The 26,099-nt window shown below is 43.5% G+C and overlaps 1 protein-coding gene across 1 annotated transcript; it reads right to left on the bottom strand.

Annotated features, from left to right (window-relative positions):
- Positions 1–1,101: 1,101 nt before the first annotated feature.
- srpk3 (SRSF protein kinase 3) lies at positions 1,102–25,193 on the bottom strand. Its single transcript, XM_070909923.1, has 17 exons — positions 25,187–25,193; positions 23,811–23,907; positions 20,754–21,694; positions 18,509–18,617; positions 17,077–17,164; positions 16,700–16,787; positions 16,519–16,625; positions 11,176–11,341; positions 9,382–9,407; positions 7,409–7,501; positions 6,412–6,466; positions 5,567–5,785; positions 2,595–2,692; positions 2,376–2,483; positions 2,018–2,087; positions 1,793–1,885; positions 1,102–1,286 (listed from the first exon to the last, which is right to left on the bottom strand). Exons 1-17 carry the CDS (start codon positions 25,191–25,193, stop codon positions 1,102–1,104), a joined length of 2,550 nt encoding a protein of 849 aa, XP_070766024.1.
- Positions 25,194–26,099: the final 906 nt, after the last annotated feature.

Raw genomic sequence — 26,099 nt, 5'->3', positions numbered from 1 at the left:
TGATGTGGACAGGAAGTGTAGAGACGAACATTTTGTTGGTTTGAGTCTCCAGATTTATCCTTTAAACCCCACTCAACTAAACTTTATATACAGAAACTATTTAAACTGGCAGGAAAAGAGTTCATTTATATAAAATGTCCCACAACAACAAATGCTCCCAGTATCTGGGTCCAGGTGTTTGGACCCTGATAGACCTGCTCACAGGTCTAGTTTAAAAATGAAACAATATATTTGTGAGGATCCTACAGGCTGTGAGCTGAGACAGACTGACAGACGGAGTTGAACAGTGAACTGGAACGACACCAGAGTTGTTTAGATATATTTAGTTCATTATTGAAAATGACTGAATATTCAGATTTCTGTGACATTTAAAGAGACGTCTGCAAATTAAATGTGATTATCAACATTCTGCGGATCATTGATGTGAATCAGGAACAACGGGGGGATGAACACTGACCCCTGAGGGACTCCGGGTTCTACACACTGTTTACCCCTGAGGGACTCCAGGTTCTACTGTTGGAAACTGTTGGTCTGGGCCTGAACACGATGTCTCACAGAGCATTTTGTCTCCTCGCAGACTGAATGTGATGACAGTGAACACATCACGGTTCTCATAGGTTGAGTCCATGTAGCCTCAGTCTTCATATTCAGAGGGTGGACGTTTGGATTCAGCCTGAACGAGACAGTCCACCCGCTGAGCCAATCAATCAATCAATCAATCAATCAATCAATCAATCAATCAGTTTAGGAATCAGCACAGAGAGCTGCATTTCCTACAACACATGAAATGAAATCAACACTGACAGCGTGACACTTCTAACACTCCTCAACCACAGTGTGTGTCTGTATGTGTGTTTGAGTTTGTGTGTGTATCAGAGTGTGTGTGTTTTTCTTTGTGTGTATGTTTGTGTGTATCAGTGTTTGTGTGTGTGTTTGTGTGTGTATCAGTGTGTTTCTTTGTGTGTGTATCAGTGTGTGTTTCTTTTTGTGTGTATCAGTGTGTGTGTATCAGTGTTTGTGTGTGTGTGTATCAGTTTGTGTTTCTGTATGTGTGTGTATCAGTGTGTGTTTCTTTGTGTGTGTATGTATCAGTGTGTGTGTCTATGTGTGCAGCCATGCATGCTGCAGACACTGCGCTGCTGTCGCCCTGCGGTCGGGCTGCAGCTCCAACATAGTCAACAGGAAGTCACTGAACTGAGCCGCCTGATCCAGCGGCCACTCATACTTCTCCAACAGAACCTCAAACAGAGCCCACGGCTTCAGGCTGGAGATGTGACGCAGCTCACCTGAGACAGGTACAGAGAGGTGAGACGGGTAGTGAGAGAGAGACAGTTTGTGATGGACATGAAACTCATCAGAACAAAAGATGAACAACTGTGTTAGAAAATGTTTGCTTCAACTGCGACTCCCAGGATGCATTTCACTCACAAACAGCCAATCACAGAGCCTCACATCCACCTGTTTTTATGCAACAAAAAAAAACTCCAGAAAAGCAGGGTCAGGGTTAATGTCAGCAACTGGAGAATTAGCTCCACCAGCTGTTTATTAGCCCCACCAGCTGTTTATTGGCTCCACCAGCTGTTTATTGGCTCCACCAGCTGTTTAGTAGACCCACCAGCTGTTTATCTCCATCAACCAGTGAACTCATGTTCACACAGCAGCAGTGGATGAAACAAGCAGCAAGTCACGTTTTATTTTCATGAGTTGCTCAATATTTGGTTTAAGTTTGAACTACATTTGGATGGAAACTCGGCAGACAGACAGACAGAGACAGACAGACAGCGTGTCTCACCTCTCCTGTTGAAGTACTCTCTGGAGTACCTGCCAGATAAAGCGAAGGGCAGGGGAATCGGACCAAGCAGCTCGATGACGTGAGCAATGTGATCTGAACACACAGTATAAACACATACTGAAGTACTCTCTAATACGCAGCAGTACTGTTTGCTATAAGTCACAGTGTAGTACTACAATACTGCAGTAGTGTGTGTAGTATGATGTGTATTATAATGTGTAGTACCTTCGTCTCTGGTGTAATCTTCTCCTGAATGAGGTTCAAACAGGTAATCTCCTGTCGCCAACTCAAACGCCTGAAACATCAATGGATACATCAATAAAGTTTGTAATGTGATCAGTGGGAACCTGCTGTTACACTGGAGGCTTTGATGTAAGGAGGTCAAACTAACATTTTGTATTCTTACATCAAAAACACTGAAGGAAATGTCAGTCTGTCTGATGACAGGATGAGCTGAAGACGAGTGCCACGCAGTCCATGCTGACTTGAGGGTTTTGTCTCAGATCTCAGAATGTGTCTGTAGTTGAATCTAATGATACCAAGACGTGTGTGTGTGTGTGTGTGTGTGTGTGTGTGTGTCTACCATGCAGGCAGTGCTCCAGATGTCAGCAGGTGGTCCGTACTCTGCTCCAATCAGAACCTCCAGAGCTCTGTACTGTCTGGTCTGAATGTCTTCTGTGAAGTGTTTGTGCTGGATGAGAGACAAAGAAAGACAGAGAGAGAGAGAGGTGCAGTTAGATTGGTCGGATGTTCATACTGACACTACAGAGAGGAAGAGTTGAAGATGATGAAGGTGTCTCACCACCCAGCATGCATTTCCAAGATCAGCGATCTTCACTCTCAGTTTGTGGGCGTTCAGAGGATCCAGAGGACTGAGGACGAAGTCTGAAGCACTAAACACTGAAACACACAAACAACAGTGACATTAAAGCTGATTCCTTATACAGACCTCTCATATATCTGTGTGTGTGTATATACAGTATATATATAGGAATGCCCTCTGTAAAGCCAGAGCAGCCTATTACTCATCATTAATAGAAGAGAACAAGAACAACCCCAGGTTTCTCTTCAGCACTGTAGCCAGGCTGACAGAGAGTCGCAGCTCTATGGAGCCATGTACTCCTATAACCCTCAGCAGTAATGACTTCATTACTGAGCTTCTTTAATGATAAAATTCTAACTATTAGAGACAGAATTGATTACCTCCTGTCTTCAGGTGGTACCTTACCTTCAAACACAGGAATCTCAGAAACAGCTGTAAAACCTGATATATATTTAGATTGCTTTTCTCCCATTGACCTTCACCAAATTACTAAAACCATCCCTTCATCTATGCCATCAACTTGTCTCTTCGACCCCATCCCAACCTGGCTGCTTAAAGAGGTTTCACCTTTAGTCAGCACTTCTTTACTAGACATGAACAATCTGTCTTTATTAACAGGCTACGTACCACAGTCCTTTAAAGTAGCTGTAATTAAACCTCTTCTTAAAAAGCCCACCCTTGATCCAGAGGTTTTAGCCAACTATAGACCTAAATCTAACCTTCCCTTTCTCTCCAAGATTCTTGAGAAAGCAGTCGCCAACCAGCTGTGTCACTTTCTACATGACAATAAGTTGCTTGAGGACTTTCAGTCAGGTTTCAGAGCTCATCATAGCACAGAGACAGCACTGGTGAAAGTTACAAATGACCTTCTAACTGCATCAGACAAAGGACTTGTCTCTATACTTGTTTTGTTAGACCTTAGTGCTGCATTCGACACCATTGATCATCATATCCTATTACAGAGACTGGAACATTTAATTGGCATCAAAGGAACCGCACTAAGCTGGTTTAAGTCGTATTTATCAGATCGATCTCAGTTTGTACACGTTAACGATGAATCCTCCATGTACGCCAAAGTCAGTCATGGAGTTCCACAAGGTTCTGTGCTTGGACCAATATTATTCACCTTATATATGCTTCCTTTAGGAGATATCATTAGAAAACACTCCATACGTTTTCATTGCTATGCGGATGATACCCAGCTTTATTTATCGATCAAGCCAGAAGAACCTCATCAGTTAGCTAAGCTCCAAGCACGTCTTAAGGACATAAAGACCTGGATGACCTGTAATTATCTGATGTTGAACTTGGACAAGACAGAAGTTATTGTTCTTGGCCCTGAACACCTCTTAAGAGGCAGAAACCTCGAGCAGAACCAGACTCTAGCTGGGCGGTCATCTGCTTTGACCGGTTGGGTTTGAGAGAGAGAGAGAGAGAGAGAGAGAGAGAGAGGGAGAGAGGGAGAGGGGGGGGGGGACAGACAGACAGACAGAAAGAGACAGAGAGAGAGAGATAGACGTAGAGACACAGATAGACAGACAGACAGACAGACAGACAGGCAGAGATGTATGGCAGCACTAGCAGTAGAAACAGCAGCTATAGTTATACTGGAAATATGACTGATAATAGTAGTTACAGCTGTAATACTAGCTGAGATTAATAATAGCAGCTTTAATAGTAACAGAACTACGACTAAACATAATAACTGTAGTGATGAGAGTCAGGCAGGCCCATGGCGGCAGCACCCAGGCGTACCAGGACCACGATCCACAGCAACCTGCGAGACGACAAAGCACAAAGAAACTCCGGGGAAGAAATAAAGTTAGTAACATGCATTGGACTGTGATGAATGTGCAAAGATGTAGAGGGAGAGGAGGAAAGCTCAGTGCATCATGGGAAGTCTCCCCAGCAGTGTAGGCCTATAGCAGCATAACTAGGGGGCTGGTCCAGGCAGGCCTGAGCCAGCCCTTAACTATAAGCTTTATCAAAAAGCAAAGTTTTAAGCCTACTCTTAGTAGAGAGAGTAGAGAGTACCCTATTACCCCACTAGAGCACTCCGCTCCCAGAGTGTAGGGTTGCTTGTGGTTCCTACAGTCTCCAAAAACAGAACAGGAGCCAGAGCCTTCAGCTATCAAGCTCCTCTCCTGTGGAATCGGCTCCCAGTTTGGGTCCGGGAGGCAGACACACTCTCTACTTTTAAGAGTAGGCTTAAAACTTTGCCTTTTGATAAGGCTTATAGTTAGGGCTGGCTCAGGCCTGCCTGGACCAGCCCCTAGTTATGCTGCTATAGGCCTAGACTGCTGGGGGACTTCCCATGATGCACTGAGCTTTCCTCCTCTCCCTCTCCATCTTTGCACATTCATCACCCTCCAATGCATGTTACTAACTTTATATCTTCCCCGGAGTTTCTTTGTGCTTTCTCGTCTCACAGGTTGCTGTGGATCGTGGTCCTGGTACACCTGGCTGCTGCTGCCATGGGCCTGCCTGACTCTCATCACTACAGTTATTATGTTTAGTCGTAGTTCTGTTACTATTAAAGCTGTTATTGCTATTATTAACCTCAGCTATTATTACAGCTGTAACTACTATTATCAGTCATATTTCCATTATTATTATAATTATAGCTGCTATGGCTACTGCTGCCATACATGTCTGTCTGTCTGTCTGTCTCTCTCTCTCTGTCTCTGTCTCTCTCTCTCTCTCTCTCTCTCTCCAACCCAACCGGTCAAAGCAGATATTTTTTCACTTTGATTTTCGGCCTGTCTTTGAATTCAGCCCTCTGTAGGTTGATAATTTTCATTTCCATCAAACGATGTGGCATCCTTTCGTTCCTAAAACAGTCCATATCAGTATAGATATCCAGCATGATTTTTTTCCCATTGAGATCTGATGTGTTTTCAAAATGTTCCTTTAATTTTTTTGAGCAGTGTACTATATTTATGCTGTCTCACCATCTCGTCCGCTCGAGTATCCTGACTGAGTAGAAAGGGCCGACTCAGACGTCGCTGACATCACAGAGCTGGAGAACCCTGATAGGCCGGAGGCAGGGCTGGAGAACCGTCCAGGGGCGTGGCCATTACACCTTTCCTCCAACCAGGAGCAGGTGGACTCTGGGCTCGCCTTGCTGGTAACTGTGGAGCAGGAAGTGTTGCCGTTGACAACCAGAGAGTCTGAGAGCAAAGAAGAAGTACAACTTAAGTTTATTTAACCGTTTTTTACATTTAGATTGGTATGTTATGGAATTAACATTCGAATCATCAGTCGAACACCCCTCAGTCAACTGATTCTTGATTCTTCAATTGGAGCAGTCATTTTGGTCCCCAGAAGTAGCTGCAGAGTGAGGGCTTTCATGCTGCTCTTTAGGGTAAAATCATTTCACTACATCAAGTCATCCCCGCTAGGTGAAGATGTCTGCAACGGACAGACTGCTGTGGACCCGGACCTAGGGTGAGTCTGAGTGTGACAGTCAGTGCCCGTTCACGCTCAGAGATAACGTTATCTCCTCAGCTCACAGCAACTTAATATGATATGGAAGTTAGCAAAGTTAGCTGCATTAGCTCGGAGGGCTAACTTGGCTTGTTTACTATATTACTGAGCGTTGCTGTCACTCTGAAAGACCTGCTAAACCCCATTCAAAAATCTGGCAGCTCAATAAAGCGTTGTTTGATAGTGTATATGAAAAAAAAGGAACGAATACTCAAATATTCATATTGAACATCCAAATCCAATTCAACTGACAAAATTCATACATATATACATATAAATACAGAACTCTTCAGTATCAGTGTGTACTCACAGTTACTGTCTGTGTCGTCAGGTTGTAACAACACACCATCCTCCTCCTCCATCCTCTGAACAGAAGGACAAAATAGAAGCCTTTATTATGAAGGGAACATTTTGTCATGTCCTGTTTTATTCTGATTGGCTGCTGCTCTTTAACAATAGTAGTAATAAGTATTTGCAGGGATAGTTGTAAAGGCTGTAGTAACAGCAGCAGTACTACAGTAGTATTGCAGTAAAGTATTAATACAGTGAGACAATTCAAAGCGCAAACAATGACAAGGTAAATAAAATTAACTGAAATAAAATAAAATCACATAATTAAAATAAAATGAGAAAAATAACAAACCTGAAAACATCGGGTTTGAAATTAAATATGGGAGAAGCTTCAGTGGTTTTGTTATTGTTTGTAGTTACATAAATAACCCTAGATCTCCCTCACTGTTGCTGACGCAATCATGTAGAACTGCAACTGTCCGCTTACTAAAAGTTAACCCACGCCTGCAAGCCAATCAGAATCAAGATCTCAGCAGCCAGAGTATTTATAAGACATTTATATTCATTCACATTTAATTCAGTCTTCAGAGAAACAAACTGCTCTGACAGAAACAGACCTGGAGTCATATCTCATTTGGCCTTTTTGAAAGTTATGCTAGCTTGTGATGCTACAGCTTGTTTCCATAGCTGATTGCTCTTGATGGAACAACACTGCAGATGTTTCCTACCAACAGATTTACACATTACTGAAGTCTTTTCTCGCTGAGATATTTCTTAAGTTTTAATGATTCAACTTGATTTAGTGAATCACTAGTTTGAAACTAGTTAGTAGTTAATGAGAACTTAAGAAGGACTATGTTCAAACTGAGTGATTTATGAAGAGCTGCTGCAACTCAGAGTCCTGCAGAGTAAAAAAAGTGTGGGATAAAAGAGCTGCAGTGAGACATCAACACACTCCAGCCGGCCAGAGAGTATTACAGTAGTACTATAGTAGTATTAGATTAGTACTACAGTACCTGTATATCCATCAGTCTCTCCTCCAACAGTCTCTGTTGACGCTTCGCTTTCCTCTTCAACTTCTTCTTCTTGTTCTTAGACAGCTTACCAACCTACACACACATTAACACACCCACACACACACATTCACACATGCACACACACACACACACACAGCAACACAAACACAGACACAGACACAGACAGACAGGATGGAGAGAGAGACAGCAGAACACACAGTGAAGTTTCTACACATCAACACTATAAAGCCTAATTTATACTTTTCACGAGCGCGCAAGAGTCAACGAGGGTCAGCGTGACAAACATTTCGTCATCAGAGGGAAACACGTATGCTCTGACATGACATCAGCATACCTTCAATTTTTTGTGACCAGCCTTTGCTACAAGGGCACCAACTGCACATGTGGAGGAAATCCAAAATGGACGCTGTATTTGAAGAGAGGCTGTGTGAAGAGATCTGTTGCTATCCACATCTCTACAATTCATCTTTAAAACAATATAAAGACAATCACATGTGCAACAATTGGTGGAGTTTTTCCTGTAGATACCGATCTACTGAGCATGTGTGGAACATGTCCTCCAGTAGTATAAACAGAACTACTACATGTCTGTGGTGTCATCAGCTGTCCGTGTACGTGTCTGTTTGGGAGTATAATCCAGGCTTAACACTGTTATTACAGTGCTCACACACACAAACACTCTTTGTGTTACTACACACTACTGAACACACACAATTCCTGCACAGAGATTTGGGTTGTTTTGTCTTTATCTGACAGTAACAGTATAGAAAACATGACATGCAACAAATGTCTGGAATCAAACCAGTGACATTACCATCATAGGATATAGTGTGTATCTAACTACTTGACCTCCAGTACGTCTCACTTCCTGCTCACACTCACTTATACTAGAGCCAGTTTTATTTTTGTGGCAACTTAGAAATAGTGTCATCACATAGTTTGACCAGTAGAGCACACACCAGTGACAAGAGTTCATTAATACAAATGTAAAATACAGCAGGTATAGTTTGTCAGTGCAGTCAGTAACATTCAGCATCAGAGCATCTCTTCCATTCACTCTGCAGCTCAGCAGACGGCGGTGGTTGGAGTCTGTCGAGTGTCAACTTCACGCTACGTTGTTACTTAGTTGGTGAGATGCTGGAAAGTAAATAAACAACGTCCCCATATTTTACTCTCCTGTGACAACCGTCATGTCCCTCATGCTTATCATACTCGTTTGCTACATTAGCTAGCTAGCTAACCATGTAGCTATTTTCATACATTGTCAGTTGAGCGGAAGCTAATGTGTGAGCATCTTAGCCCATTCTGTCTCTACGTGATAACATTAATAGGTATCGTTACATGTCTTCACACCAAACTGTTCCAAACAGAACAATTCCAGTTGTTGCGTTTACAAAATGTAAATTCTAAAAGGTTTTTCCAGCGGATATGTTGAAAGTTTTCTCTGAACGTTTATAGCAGAGGTGCTGTTCATCTCTTGACTCAAGTTCAATCAATTGAAATAATGTTTCAGAACAAAGCTGTAGCATGAATATCTATCGAGCTAGCTATGAGCTTGATAGCTTGATAGATCATTTTAGTAGAGAGGACATCAGACGTGTTGCCAGTGACTTCACTTATTACATTAAGTTTTTTTATTTAATATACCTTAATATAAAGAAACATTCATCATTAGTGAAGACTAAGCTATATAAAACAGAACATGCAGTGCAAACTAGTTTGGTTCCAGCTCAAATATATAATTATATGTATATTCTGTATATAAGAATATTGGCTGATATATCAATATCAGAATTGTTTTACTCACTTTGGGGTATCAGCCCCAAAAGTACAGTATCGGTTGGGCTCTAATTTTTACATTCAACAAACTGGATTGTTTTCAGCTCAAGACACCTGAAACAAGTTGGCAGTAATCAATAAGAACACAGCAGGCATCACACCTGGACACTTACCTGTTGATCCTTGGGAGCCATGCTAACTAGAGAGAGAGAGACACACAGAGGCAGACAGACAGAGGGAGGGAGGGAGAGAGTGAGAGAGAGAGAGAGACAGGAAGAAAACATCAGAAACAGGAACAGAGGAAATAAAGATGGAAGAAAGTCAGACAGACAGGTTAGAACTGTGTGGAAAGAGAAAGAAGGAGAAGGAAACAGCTTAGAAAACAGACAGACAGATAGAAGACAGACAGACAGGCAGGAGGCTGAAACCACAGTTCCATGGATGTATAATAAGACCTGCACATGCTCAGCCTTGCTTACAATTTTACCCAGTGGTCACTTGCAGTATTGCAGCGAGATGTCTGTAAAACTGCAAACAGGTCAATTATGACTCTTTCTATTATGAATGTTTGATCCATGGAGGTTGTATATTTGTAAAACTTTCCACTAGCCGAAAAAAGTGATTTAAAAATCTGTGACATCATCACAATGTAAAGTCTACGGGCCGAGCAGGAACTCGTGGGCGGGGCCAGCAAGAGAAACACTACTGCACATATTCAGTGGGACGCAGACCCCAGAAGGAAACCTGAAAGATAGAAATGTTTTTGGCGTACGCACCAGGCGAGCAATTCTTATTGGCCTGAATAGGCGCCATCTTTGGGGCTGGTATCCAGGTCTTATAATACTGTACATCCATGCACAGCTCCCAGTAACACTGCTGTCTGACTCCAGCGGAGACACAAACTGTCAAACTGAAGTCAGAATTATTGAGTCCAGATAATCTCATGAGAAAAACATTTAAACTAACTGCTATCATGAATCAATTTAACCACAACTTATCTAACTGATTAACTGATTAACCCATTAGTCACTCTACACAGTATGAGAACACAGATCTTACAGCTTCTTGTCATTTCACAGTGTTTGAGATGGTCTAATAAAATCATTACTCGGCCGATTTCCTGAATGTGTCGACTCTGACTCCTCTAGGGCTGTACCTGAATCAGAATTTCAGATTCGGCTGTTCAATATGAATATTCGACGATTCGTTCCTTTTTTTTTCATATAGACTATCAAGCAATGCTTTATTGAGCTGCCAGATTTTTGAACGGGGTTCGGTGGGACATTCAGAGTGACAGCGATGTTCAGTAATTAAGTAAACAAGCCAAGTTAGCCCTGCAAGCTAATGCATGCTAACTATGATCAGAAATGTGCAATAACATTTTTTGCCAACACATGATGTCAAACAAAAGCCAGAGACTATATCGTATTAAGTTACTATGACCTGTAAATTCACCACTTCTAAGCAGAACCGGGCAGCTGCCTCCATCTCACTCGGACTCAACCTGGGTCTGGGTCTACAGTTTCTTGTACTCGTTACAGACATCTTCACTGAGTGGACGGGATGACTTAGTAGTGGAATGATTTTCGAACCTTCAGTTTTCAGGGGACGGCCCTAGACTTGTCACAGGTCTCTGCTGGATGGTGGACATTTTGACTCAGACTTGTCTCTATATCTGGGCGTTTCAACTCGGATTTGTCTTGATCTCATGTTGGAGGTTTCACTTGTTTTCTCAAAGGTTTACATCAATGTTTTTGTGATAGATCATATTTCTTACTTTGGTATGACAACAGTGAAGTGGTGCATGAGAACGTTTCGAACTTTTTACTTATTTTCTGTATCTATGTCTAATGTCGAATCACTGCGTCAATGTGTCACAGAACAAACATTACACACACTTCATAATACACCACTATTCACTGTTTTCTGTCTTGTCCTTCTGACCAAAAATATGGCTTGCTCCTCACCTGATGACCCAGACGGGGGTGGGGCTCCAGCTTTCTGCCAGACAGTTGCTTCAGCTGCCAATCTCCGAATGTAAACCTCATCAACGTCCAATAAGATGTTCTCTGGTTTGATGTCAGTGTGGATGATCTTGCATTTCGTGTGGAGGTAGTCCAGACCCTGCAGCACCTGCAAGCACACAGCCGTGTCATTGCCAAGGTCAACATGTACTAGTCATTGAGGTCATGTCTTTGAGTAAGTCACTGCTGAGGTCACCGTGTGCAAGTCACTGCTGGGGTCAATGTGTCCGAGTGACAGCCAGCTTTCAACATGTCTGAGTCACTGAGGACATGTCCCAAGTCAGCGAGTACATCTAGAGTCACTGAAGGTACGTCAGGGTCATGTCCTGAGTCACTGAGGTCACATACCACGTCACTGAAGTCATGTCCGAGTCACTGAGGACACATCTAGAATCATTGACATCATGTCCCTAGTTGCTGATGTCACATCCAGAGTCACTGAGGTCACGTACTGAGTCACTGAGGACACGTCCCCAGTCACGATTCACTTAGGAAGGCAAGTCACTGAGGTCTAAGGCTGTACCTGACACAGAATTTTGTCAGCCGAATCAGATATTCAATATGAATATTCGACTGTTTGTTCCTTTTTCTTCATATAGATTATCAGGAAACCACCCAGGGTCCCGGTCTACAGCTGCCTGTACCTGTCACAGACATCTTATAAAACTTATAGGAAGGCCCTCTGTAAAGCCAGAGCAGCCTATTACTCATCATTAATAGAAGAGAACAAGGACAACCCCAGGTTTCTCTTCAGCACTGTAGCCAGGCTGACAGAGAGTCACAGCTCTATGGAGCCATGTACTCCTATAACCCTCAGCAGTAATGACTTCATGTGCTTCTTTAATGATAAAATTCTAACTATTAGAGACAGAATTGATCACCTCTTGTCTTCAGGTGGTACCTTACCTTCAAACACAGGAATCTCAGAAACAGCTGTAAAACCTGATGTATATTTAGATTGCTTTTCTCCCATTAACCTTCACCAAATTACTAAAACCATTTCTTCATCTATGCCATCAACTTGTCTCGTAGACCCCATCCCAACCTGGCTGCTTAAAGAGGTTTTACCTTTAGTCAGCACTTCTTTACTAGACATGAACAATCTGTCTTTATTAACAGGCTACGTACCACACTCCTTTAAAGTAGCTGTAATTAAACCTCTTCTTAAAAAGCCCACTCTTGATCCAGAGGTTTTAGCCAACTTAAGACCTATATCTAACCTTCCTTTTCTCTCCAAGATTCTTGAGAAAGCAGTCGCCAACCAGCTGCAGCCAGGTTTCAGAGCTCATCATAGCACAGAGACAGCACTGGTGAAAGTTACAAATGACCTAACTGCATCAGACAAAGGACTTGTCTCTATACTTGTTTTGTTAGACCTTAGTGCTGCATTCGACACCATTGACCATCATATCCTATTACAGAGACTGGAACATTTAATTGGCATCAAAGGAACCGCACTAAGCTGGTTTAAGTCGTATTTATCAGATCGATCTCAGTTTGTACACGTTAACGATGAATCCTCCATGTACGCCAAAGTAAGTCATGGAATTCCACAAGGTTCTGTGCTTGGACCAATACTATTCACCTTATATATGCTTCCTTTAGGAGATACTATTAGAAAACACTCCATACATTTTCACTGCTATGTGGACGATACCCAGCTATATCTATCGATCAAGCCAGAAGAACCTCATCAGTTAGCCAAGCTCCAAGCATGGACATAAAGACCTGGATGACCTGTAATCATCTGATGTTGAAATCGGACAAGACTGAAGTTATTGTTCTTGGCCCTGAACACCTCAGAAACACAGTATCTAAGGATATTGTTACCCTAGATGGGATTGCCCTGGCCTCCAGCGCCACCGTGAGTTGTCTTTGATCAGGACATGTCCTTTAACTCTCACATAAAACAAACTTCAAGGACTGCCTTCTTTCACCTCCGTAACATTGAAACATCAGGAAGATCCTGTCTCAAACAGATGCAGAAAAATTAGTCCATGCATTTGTCACGTCTAGGCTGGATTATTGCAATTCCTTATTATCAGGCTGTCCCAATAAGTCCCTGAAGACTCTCCAGCTGATCCAGAATGCTGCGGCACATGTACTGACAATAACCAGGAAAAGAGATCATATTTCTCCTGTATTAGCTTCGCTGCACTGGCTCCCTGTAAAATCTAGAATAGAGTTTAAAATTCTTCTCCTGACCTTCAAAGCTCTTACTGGTCAGGCACCATCATATCTTAAAGAGCTCATAGTACCCTATTACCCCACTAGAGCACTGCGCTCCCAGAATGCAGGGTTACTTGTGGTTCCTAGAGTCTCCAAAAGCAGAACAGGAGCCAGAGCCTTCAGCTATCAAGCTCCTCTCCTGTGGAATCGGCTCCCAGTTTGGGTCCGGGAGGCAGACACACTCTCTTAAGAGTAAGCTTAAAACTTTGCCTTTTGATAACGCTTATAGTTAGGGCTGGCTCAGGCCTGCCTGGACCAGCTCCTAGTTATGCTGCTATAGGCCTAGACTGCTGGGGGACTTCCCATGATGCACTGAGCTTTCCTCCTCTCCCTCTCCATCTTTGCACATTCATCACCCTCCAATGCATGTTACTACCTTTATTTCTTCCCCGGAGTTTCTTTGTGCTTTCTCGTCTCACAGGTTGCTGTGGATCGTGGTCCTGGTACACCTGGCTGCTGCTGCCATGGGCCTGCCTGACTCTCATCACTACAGTTATTATGTTTAGTCGTAGTTCTGTTACTATTAACGCTGTTATTGCTATTATTAATCTCAGCTACTATTACAGCTGTAACTACTATTATCAGTCATATTTCCATTATTATTATAATTATAGCTGCTATGGCTACTGCTAGTGCTGCCATACATCTCTGCCTGTCTGTCTGCCTGCCTCTCTGTCTGTCTATCTGTGTCTCTACGTCTATCTCTCTGTCTCTTTCTGTCTATCTGTCGCTCCCCCTCCCTCTTTCTCCCTCCCTCTCTATGTCTCTCCCTCTCCCTCTCCCCCTCTCCCTCTCCCCCTCTCTCTCCCCCTCTCTCTCCAACCCAACCGGTCAAAGCAGATGACCCTGACCCCCCCCCCCCCCCAGAGTCTGGTTCTGCTCGAGGTTTCTGCCTCTTAAAAGGAAGTTTTTCCTTGCCACTGTCGCCAAAGTGCTTGCTCATGGTGGGAACTGTTGGGTCTCTGTAATAACATTATAAAGAGTTGGTCTGGACCTGCTCTATTTGTAAAGTGTCATGAGATGACTTTTGTAGTGATTTGGCGCTATATAAATAAAATTGACTTGAAATGAATTGAATTGAAAGCAAAAAACAACTGCTGAACTTGAAGAATCTCTGAGAGATGTCTAACTGATGATTCAAATCATCGACTTTCAGGTGACAGTCCTGCTGAAGTCATGTCCCTAGTCACTGAGGACACATCACGATTTACCTAGGTCATGTTCCGAATCACTGAGGTCATGTCCCTAACTACTTAAGTCATGTCCCAAGTCACTGAGGTCACATCCAAGTCTCTTAGGTCACATCCCGATTCACTTAGGATATGTCCCGAGTCAATGAAGTCATGACCCGAGTCATTGAGGTCCCGTCCAAGTCACTGAGGACACACACTGTGTGGACATAGTGTGTACAGTGCATCCGGAAAGTATTCACGGCGCTTCACTTTTTCCACATTTTGTTATGTTACACCCTTATTCCAAAATGGATTAAATTAATTTTTATTTATTAACACCCCATAATGACAATGTGAAAAAAGTTTTTTTGAAAATTTTGCAAATTTATTAAAAATAAAAAACTAAGAAATCACATGTACATAAGTATTCACAGCCTTTGCCATGAAGCTCAAAATTGAGCTCAGGTGCATCCTGTTTCCACTGATCATCCTTGAGATGTTTCTGCAGCTTAATTGGAGTCCACCTGTGGTAAATTCAGTTGATTGGACATGATTTGGAAAGGCACACACCTGTCTATATAAGGTCCCACAGTTGACAGTGCATGTCAGAGCACAAACCAAGCATGAAGTCAAAGGAATTGTCTGTAGACCTCCGAGACAGGATTGTCTCGAGGCACAAATCTGGGGAAGGTTACAGAAAAATTTCTGCTGCTTTGAAGGTCCCAATGAGCACAGTGGCCTCCATCATCCGTAAGTGGAAGAAGTTCGGAACCACCAGGACTCTTCCTAGAGCTGGCCGGCCATCTAAACTGAGTAATCGGGGGAGAAGGGCCTTAGTCAGGGAGGTGACCAAGAACCCGATGGTCACTCTGTCAGAGCTCCAGAGTTCCTCTGTGGAGAGAGGAGAACCTTCCAGAAGGACAACCATCTCTGCAGCAATCCACCAATCAGGCCTGTATGGTAGAGTGGCCAGACGGAAGCCACTCCTTAGTAAAAGGCACATAGCAGCCTGCCTGGAGTTTGCCAAAAGGCACCTGAAGGACTCTCAGACCATGAGAAACAAAATTCTCTGGTCTGATGAGACAAAGATTGAACTCTTTGGTGTGAATGCCAGGCGTCACGTTTGGAGGAAACCAGGCACCGCTCATCACCAGGCCAATACCATCCCTACAGTGAAGCATGGTGGTGGCAGCATCATGCTGTGGGGATGTTTTTCAGCGGCAGGAACTGGGAGACTAGTCAGGATAGAGGGAAAGATGAATGCAGCAAAGTACAGAGACATCCTGGATGAAAACCTGCTCCAGAGCGCTCTTGACCTCAGACTGGGGCGACGGTTTATCTTTCAGCAGGACAACGACCCTAAGCACACAGCCAAGATATCAAAGGAGTGGCTTCAGGACAACTCTGTGAATGTCCTTGAGTGGCCCAGCCAGAGCCCAGTCTTGAATCCGATTGAACATCTCTGGAGAGATCTGAAAATGGCTGTGCACCGACGCTTCCCATCCAACCTGATGGAGCTTGAGAGGTGCTGCAAAGAGGAATGGGTGAAACTGCCCAAAGATAGGTGTGCCAAGCTTGTGGCATCATATTCAAAAAGACTTGAGGCTGTAATTGCTGCCAAAGGTGCATCAACAAAGTATTGAGCAAAGGCTGTGAATACTTATGTACATGTGATTTCTCAGGTTTTTTATTTTTAATAAATTTGCAAAAATCTCAAAAAAACTTTTTTCACGTTGTCATTATGGGGTGTTGTGTGTAGAATTTTGAGGAAAAAAATGAATTTAATCCATTTTGGTATAAGGCTGCAACATAACAAAATGTGGAAAAAGTGAAGCGCTGTGAATACTTTCCGGATGCACTGTATATCTGTTTTTTTGTGTGTTACCTGTCTGATGATAGTCTTGACACAGACCAGAGGAAGTCCCATGTAGTTTGACTTGATGATCCATTTTAACAGCTGATGACCCAAAACCTCCAGAACCATACAGACATCTGTGAGAGGTTGAGGAAACAACTAACAGACAGACAGACAGACAGACAGACAGACAAATTATGATGAAGGATACGGACTCCGTTGACTCCAGAGATCTTGAAGTCGTCAATCAGCTGGACGATGGTTTCTCTGTAGGGGTCAGAGGGGTCACTGTCTCTCACCTGTATACAAACAGACTGGTTACCTGCGTACTGAAGACCTGCTTTAATTCAAAATCAACAAGGAAAGACGCAGTACAGACTGCATATAGGTCATTATCATTACTGCAATAATAGCCCATTTTGTTTTATAATTGTCATTCAGATTTCTTTATCCAAATCATATCATTTCCTTGCAGCCCTGTAGCAAATGTTATACGGCCTAGTACTGGTCCGCGGCCCGGGGATTGGGAACCTCTGCTGTAGGGAGTCTCTGCTGCAGATATAACCTGTGTTTGTGCATGAGACTCACACATCTGAGGAGTTTGATCTCATCCAGAGCCGTCTCAGTGTAATGTGGAGCACTCTTTACCACCTTCAACGCCACGAAACGCTTCTTCCTAAACAGACACAGATTCAGAGGATGTGACAGGATGGTAAGTGCTAAATCAAAAAATCTGTCATAATAGTGTTTTTACAAGAACTGTGTGTGTGTCAGTGTTTCCCACAGGTTGAGAATTTACTTGTGGTGGTGGATGGCGCAGCATGCGACAGCCAGTTTCAGTAAAAACTAGTCAAACAAATGATTATGAATAACTCAGAGAGACACAACGTTAGTTAGCTGTTGTGTTAGCTAGCTAGCTAACTTATCAATACATCACTTTGCACTGTGTGTGTGTTCAATTCAGTATGGAGGCTAACATTACTAGCTAGCCAGTTCAACTACATACTATGTAGGTTAAAATGCATAAACATGTGTAACGTTAACACATTAAATGTGACACAGAATTCTTTTTAGGCATCTGGAGGTGTAACGGTACACAAAACAGCTCAGTATGTACCTCAGTTTTGGGGTCACAGTTCAGTACCTTTTAGGTGCAGCAGGGACAACAATAAAATGTAGAAAATAATATTTTTGTCATTTATTTTGAAAAATGTAAACATTGAACAATGGCTCATCGGCCATAATTCTAACTGTAACAGTTAATGCACTCAAATACTGACATATTGTCAATAAGAACAAATAAATAACACAGATGTCAGTAATGCTCCATCCAAGACTCTGACCTGTTGATAACTCCTGATTAACCAACAGAGCAGGAACAACGACTGACTAACATGCACACTGAAGGCTCATTGGAGCTCAAGCACCTTGACCAGATGTTTAAATTCTGTAGTCTCTATGACCGAGTACGGTCACATAACTGCAGAGATAAACACTCCTGTAACATCAGTTACTTTGGTCTGAGTCTGCAGTGAGAGGCTGCCTGGACGCTGTGAGGAGGACTCTCCTTCCAGTCTGGTTTTGTCTTGTTTCACTAATCCACACATTCAGGGGATGCTTTCGTAAACGTCGTGTTTGAAGCGTTTCCACAGACAGACCCAACTTCAGTTGAATGATGTCGGCACACAGTTTGACACTAATCATTGTCCATTTTCTCTGTAACTAACCAGGAAATCGTGATGCTCCCATACAGTGATCTAAATGAGCCGACTAGCATGCTACAGCTGAGAGACAACAGTTGGTGCACTGCCAAACGTTCTGGGTAAAACTTGTGCTCTAGAATTTCTGTTCTTCGCATGCGAGTAGTCAAGATAAATGACGTTCTGCTGGTCTATGTGCATTATGAAATGACAAAATACGATTCTTAATTGAAAAAAAAAAACTGGGAAACACTGGTGTGTGTGTGTGTGTGTGTGTGTGTGTGTGTGTGTGTGTGTGTGTGTGTGTGTGAGTGACGTACTGCAGGTCCCAGCAGAGCCAGACTGTAGAAAAATGTCCCCAGCCCAGTTTTCTGACGACATGGTACCTCCCATTAAACAGATCACCGATCGTCACTGGGTAGTAACCACCTGGAACCCAAATAGAACAGAACAAACTGTAGAGAACACAGCAGGAACAAAGAGCGACACTGTAGACATCACTGTGAAAACCCAGGTACTGGTAGAGAACTTTTGAGTTCGAGAGTGAGAGGGTCGCCTCGATGGGACTGAGGGTCTCTGAGAGGAAGTGTCAGAGGAAGTTAAGGTAGTTGTTTCATCTGTGGCTATATGTATGAGACACTCAGGTGAAGAGAGGAGTAGAGCTGTCAGCTAATCACCACTTGGTAACTCCCTCCAGAGGATTTTTTCCTGCATCACAGGGTTGAGGTCATGGAGTCCAAGTGTGTCATGTTCCAGGTTTCGATTGTGCTGCTCAGAGTGTTGGTGAGAGGGTTGCCGGTGCCTGTTGTGGTGGCAACCTGAGAATCCACTGGTTGACACCACCTGTGAAGGAGGCCACCAAGCTAGAAGGAGACCCAGAGGACTCCTGAAGCAGCAGACAGGTGTCAGGAGGCCAGAAGGACTGCAGCTTTTGTGGTCATGGAAGCAAAAACTCAGAATGACTTTCAGTCAGCCTCAAAGAGGATCTGACAAAGAGTTAGATGACTCAGGAGCCGGAGGCAGGACTTAGCCCAGGCTGTTTTCAGCTGCTGACCTGAACTGTTGGATGTAAGAAACACTTTGAGGAACTCCTGAACCCGACTGACACATTCTGCATTGAGGAGGCAGAGCTTGAGGACTTGGGACACTTTTATCACAGAGGTCACTGAGATAGTCAAAAAATGCAATTCATAATTCATAATCAATAATACTGGAAATATGACTGATAATAGTAGTTACAGCTGTAATACTAGCTGAGATTAATAATAGCAGCTTTAATAGTAACAGAACTACAACTAAACATAATAACTGTAGTGATGAGAGTCAGGCAGGCCCATGCCGGCAGCACCCAGGCATACCAGGACCAAATGCAGTGGCACCAGGTGTGGATGAGAGTCACCCTGAGATGGTGAAGTCTCAAGAAGCGAGAAGAAGCTTTCACAATGTCAGGCTGCTGAAAGGAGACTCTGGTTGATTTGCGGAACCTCATATTCAGAATGACACACACATCCCTCCCACACCAGTGAACATCCAGGGAATGGACATTGAGATGGTGAAATCTTACAAGTACCTGGGTGTTCACCTGAACAATAAACTGGACTGGACTGACAACACAACTGCACAGTACAAGAAGGGCCAGAGCAGACCCTACCTGCTCAGGAGACACAGGTCTTTTGGAGTGCAAGGGGCACTCTTGAAGACCTTCTTTGACTCAGTGGTGGCATCAGCCATCTTTTATGGAGTGGTCTGCTGGGGCAGCAGCATCTCCGCTGCTGACAGGAAGAAACTGGACAGACTTATTAAGAAGGCCAGCTCTGTTCTGGGATGCCCCCTGGACTCAGTGGAAGTGGTGGGAGAAAGGCGGATGATGGCTAAGCTATCATCCCTGAGGGAGAACCTGTCCCACCCCATGCAGGACACTGGCAGCACTGGGCAGCTCCTTCAGTGACAGGATGCTTCACCCATGGTGTGTGAAGGAGAGGTACTGCAGGTCTTCCCTCCCGGCTGCTGTCAGGCTTTACAATCAGACCTGCTCCCAGTAGACCTGCTCCCTGTAGACCACGCACAGCGGAATGGACAATCCACATATCTCTGAATGTAATGATGGTTCAGCATTTGACCAGCATCCTCCCGGACCCCAACCCCCCCCTATGGAGGAAAAGACCCCAGGGCAGACCCAGAATACAATGCAGGGATTACATATCCCATCAGACCCCAGGGCAGCATCGGGATCCTTCAGGAGGAGCTAGAGGACGTGGTTTAGTAAAGGGACATATGAGTTACTGTACTTGGCCTTCTGCCACAGCAACCCATTCCCAGATAAGCAATGGATCAAATTCACAAATTCACTCATCACTCAAGGTAATCAAACAAAACAATGTATTTTTGGGTAATTTACTGTAAACATGGAGCTGTTTAACTCAGTCAGAGACAGAGTCAGGACAAGTATTGACTCTATTCACATAGAAAATAAGGAATATAAAATAATGAGTATTTATCATCATTCATGTTAATTATTGCATCAGTCAGTTCAGTTTTCGTGGATGAATCAGGAAATAAACTCACCTTTGCAGTAATCTGACGGGTCTTCCTGCTCTTCATCATCAGAGCCCAGTAGCTGTGCAGGGGGTGGAGTTAACTCAGGAGGGGGCGGACTCAGATTCAGAGGGGATGTGGTCAGTTGAGGGGTGGCCGATGACATCATGGGAAGCAGACCAATGGGGGGGCCCAGAGAGTCGAGGGAGTGGAGGAAGGAGGTGGAAGAGGAGCAGACAGGGGAGTAGATGTGGGAGGAAACACTGGAGGTGAAGGTCATCGAGGTCAGCAGGAAGGGGTCAGGGTGGGAGGGGCTTAACAGAGGAGTGGGAGGAGCTTTGGCAGAATGGTGGGCAGAAATTGACACTAATTCAGAGGCATTGTGGGTAATATTGTGTGGTAAGGTTGGAGATGATTTGAAAGGATCTGTTTGGCCACCAGAAAGAGTGTCATTTTGAGTTCTGTGAGGCAATCTGGAGGAATTCTGGGTAATGTTTTGCTTAACAGTTGGCGGTGATTGTCTGAGACTGTGGGCAGGATTTTGAGATGTGGTGGGAGGTGAGTGGTTGAAAATATGAGGAGTCACTGGTGCTGTTAGGGGGGTGTTGTGAGGGGGCAGTGGGGCGGTCTGAAGGGTACTTTCAGGAGGTAGCATGGGTGCTACAGGGGTATCTATTGTATCTAAAAGGGGTGGTGTGGTGTTCTGGGGAGGTGGTGAGGGGGTCCTGGGGACACTCTGGGGGGGCAGCAGGGTGGTTTTGGTGGGTAACATGGTGGTGTGTGGGGGGTTTTGTTGCGCTGTAGTGGATTCATAGAGATCTTCTGTACATGTTGGCGTATTTCCTGGTGATGTGGTGGTTTCTGGTGTATTTTGGGGGGGCAGCCGGGTGGTTTGGGGGTAACCCTGCGACAATGTTGGGGGGAGGCTGCTGTTGGCATTTAGACTCTGAAGGTCACAGAGGTCATCAGGCCTGAAACTGAGAAAAATAAGGTATAAATAAAATAAGATCGTCTAACAGCATCTGACAATGTGACATCACATCCAACTCACTCAGTGATTGGAGGTGAGAAAGCTGGCAGGGTTTAAACTTCTGTCTCAGCTATCTTTATTTGTTCTTTACTTAAGTATTTCTGAATGTCTTCCACAATAGACTGTCTGTAAATGTCCTCAGTTATCTCCACATTTAAATTATATCACATTGGCAGCTGGCTTGTCACCTACCAGGGTGTACAAAACACACACCACACACCAACACAGACCGACTGTGTGTAACATAGGGATCTACTTCACCTGTTCATATACTACCTCACTATTTATTCTTAAAAAGTGCAATACATATATAGTCATACACAACAGTGCAATACATACATACATATGTATATGTATACACATACATATACACATACATATACATTGTTATTGTGTATATTTTTTACTTCATTTTTCACTTAAATACTGTAAATGTGTATATTTTTTATTTTGTATTTCTTATTTACATATTTTGTACATACTTTTAGTTCTAAATTATGCTACGTTTTACTCTTGAATGGGAGCACCGGTACTGTACAATTTCCCCCCGGGGATCAATAAAGTATTTCTGATTCTGATTCTGATTCTGATGATTTCAGTCTAGTGATGAGGTGATTCTGACCACGTACACATAGTCAGGTGTGTTTCTGCATGAAACACACAACATGGATCATATATCTGTGACTCACACACACAGCTGCTCTCCATGACATCTCTGAGTCATGGACATTGTTGAGGTTTGCCTGAGCTGCACTGAAATAGACTGAAGAGTGTGTGTGTGTGTGTGTGTGTGTGTGTGTGTTGTCGGATCATGATTCAGTCTCTGGTTCTATTATTGGAGCTGAGTCCTTCCAGGCCAGGCACCAAACCTGTTTCTGTCAGCAGGACACCAGCTAGCTTAGCACAAAGACTGGAACAGGTGGAAACTGTTAGCCTAGCTTAGCACAAAGACTGGGAGGAAGGACAAACTAATCAAAGACAATGCAGACCTTCCACTGGAAAACTGCTGTTGTAAGTCGTTATCAGTAAGTAGTTACCATATAAAACACACAGTAAACATTGGGTCTGATTTAATGACCTGGTTCTTTTCAAACTGTCACAGGTTTTGATGCCCTCAGTTTGTTTGGCAGCCACAACTCCTCACTCTGTCATTAAAACATCATCTGTAAATCTAAAAAAATCACCTACATGTTTCCTGGTGTGCCCTGGTATGTATGTAATGTAATGTAATACATTAAAACTGTAATACAGGCTTACAATGTCCCAAAAACACCTTAAATATTATCAACCAAAAGAAGAACATTCAGATGAAGAAATGAGGACCCAGGGTCACCAGTCAAATCCTCTATGAGTTCAGCACTTTAGAGATGTTGTGTTCAGTCACTGATATTTCCAACACTAACTGCTACCAATGCAAATGGTCAAGGCAGATGACCCCCCACGTAGAGGCCGGATCTTTATATTATAAAGAGTCTAGACCTGCTCTATTTGTAAAGTGTCATGAGATCCCTTTTGTTGTGATTTGGCGCTATATAAATAAAATTGAATTGAATTGAATTAAAATTACGTCTGCTGCTTACATTTCTATTTCTACACAAGGAGCCATTTGCACTTAGAGCCAACATCAGTATTTACCGAGTGGAGATTTACTTGCTACATTAAAACAGGTTACACTGACCTGGCCGAGCCGGTACAAACACCTGGTGAACAACGTAGTATATATGTATACATATATACACATATACATACACACACACACACACACAAACTGTATTTAATGCGAGTGTGAAGGTGAATCTTAATGAGGTCAGTAGTGAATCAAGAGAGACAGACAGGAAGTCAAACACAGAAAGTGATTTTCATGTAATGAAACTCTCTCTCTCTCTCTCTCTCTCTCTCTCTCTCCCTCTCTCTCACACGCAGCTAAATTTAGCCTCTGAGTGTGAGTGAGTGAGTGTGAGTGTGTGTGTGTGTGTGTGTGTGTGCATATGGGGGGGGGGGGGGGGGGGGGGGGGTCATCAGTGTATATGGTCTAACATCTCTTGCTGGTTTCTTACCGGTTCTCATCTGTTCGGACTCTCCTGTGTTTTTTGCCTCTCCGCCGGTGTTTCTTACCGGTGGCTACTGCAGTTCCGGTTCCTGCACCAACTGCTGCTGAGAGGTGGAACAGCAGTGTCAAACCCACATTCAAGCACACTCCACATGTTCAATTCAATTTTATTTATATGGCACCAAATCAAAACAGAAGTTATTTCAGGGCACTTTTCATATAGAGCAGGTCTAGACTCTACTCTTTATAATATGATTTACAGAGACCCAACATTTCCTTCTCCGGCTCTTCTCACAGCTCATTAATGCAATGTTCAATCACACACCAAACTCCATTTAGAAATTTGAGAATTTAGTGATTTGTTCCTTATTAGCAAGCATATAACTCCAGGAGCATGACCAACAGTCACTTTACATAAATGTGATAATTACTTTGGCATTCATACTGTAAACCAAACTGTTTTAATAAACTGACATTTGAAATCACCCTTTAATTCGGCATGCAAACCACAGACAAGGCTGCACGTTTTTGAGCAAAAATCTTAACTTTTATGATGTGGTACTTCTGTTAACCTGGTCCCATTAACAAATCATGGAGGTTAAATCAAATACCACCTGGAGGATCACTTGTGTGCCGAATATACCTGGAAAGAAACTCCCATCTCCCATTCTAGCAAACAGAAATCCTCTGCTGATCTGCCGGGAAGCCAATCATTTGTAAATGCCGTATCTTTTTGAATGGAGTCTGGCTGAACCAGAAACCCTAATCTGTGTGTGTTTGTGCCAGCAGCAGTAGTCACAGACTGGTACCGTTAGCTAATGGTAGCTAGCTTAGCATGTTATCCCTGCTCCCTGGAGTTCAACATGTTGATTTAACGGTCACTGAATCAGACACAAACTGCACCGACAACACTGACAACACTGACAGCTGAACCGGGACACCGACCATGGTCAGAAGTACTTTACCTATCAGCATCCTGGCTCCCGGTCCTCAAACCGAACCGGGTCAGAGCGGTCTATCCCAGCTGGGCTGACGGTACTCTGACAGCTAGCTCGTAAACCTCCGTTAGCCGGCTGCAACTCACTAGAAACCAGCAGGGAAACCCGGAGACAGTCCGACTGGAGGTGGTTCAGATTGTCCAGAAACTAGCCAGTCAAGGCAGCGTGGTAAATATGAGCCAGTGGCCTGTCAGTTAGCCCGTTAGATAACAGCTGACGGTCTGCTGTCAGTTAGCCTGTTAGCTCCGTTAGCTCCAGCTGCACATCAGCGGCTCTCACTGCAGTCCGGCCCGGTCAGTGCCGCCTCTGTACCTGGTCAGTATGGGCTTTGGACCGGGTCTACTCGGTTATTCTGGGTGTGTTTTCTTTGCTGTTTCGGTCGTACCGTTCATGGTCTCGACAGCTGCTGACAGTCTGACACCGGACACCGGGTTCTACGCATGCGCAGTGGCCGGCCACGCTGAGACGGGACCTAAACTGGGACCAGTGGCGGATCTCGAATATTTCAACATGGGGTGGTAGTGGGGGGCGCATGTAGAAACAAGTGAACGTCCTGCATTCAACATTTGACAAAGATACAAGAGATGGATCTTCTTCACTCAAGATATTATCAAGATTATATGTGGCTGCAGCAAAGGGCCACCAGGGCGCCTTGTGTAATATCAATTATAAGTTTATTATTGAGGTCATTGAGTATTGAGTGTATTATCAAGATACAATATACTGATTGAGTGTGTGAAAGATATTAGCAAGATACAAGATATGGATCTTGTGTGCAACAGATAGAGTGTCAGATGTCTGGTCCGATCCTCACACGGGTCGGTGTCCTGGTTCAGCTGTCAGTATTGTTGGTGCAGTTTGTGTCAGATTCAGTGACACTTTCCTGATTTAAATCATTACTGTCTTTTAGTCAGACACGTTCTTGTACGGCTGTTTGTGTTCAGACAACATTCAACTTTATGACAACTTTGACTTGTTTTGTTACATTACAAAAAGGGTTTTTTGTAGAAAGACTTTTATATTTCTTCAAAGTAAGGTATTGAAGGAGTTTTTGGTTTGGTATCAGTACTGAAACTCTGGCATCATATCGACAATAGTATTAAAATATTTATAATAATAATAACACAACACACAGACCGTCCACAGACAGAGAACTGTTAAAATTATAACTTTATTTTTACATGATACAAATTGTGTTTGGTCTCCTGCCTCTTCACAATAAAAACACATTTCCATTGCAGACTTGTCTTCATCATCATCATCATCATCATCCTCAGACAGGTATTTACAGGCACATT

The sequence above is a fragment of the Enoplosus armatus genome, chromosome 8, assembly GCF_043641665.1.
Source record: "Enoplosus armatus isolate fEnoArm2 chromosome 8, fEnoArm2.hap1, whole genome shotgun sequence".
In the NCBI taxonomy this organism is placed as follows: Eukaryota; Metazoa; Chordata; class Actinopteri; order Centrarchiformes; family Enoplosidae; genus Enoplosus; species Enoplosus armatus.
The sequence above is the reverse complement of the archived record's forward strand: the minus strand, read 5'-3'. Positions and strand labels throughout refer to the sequence as shown.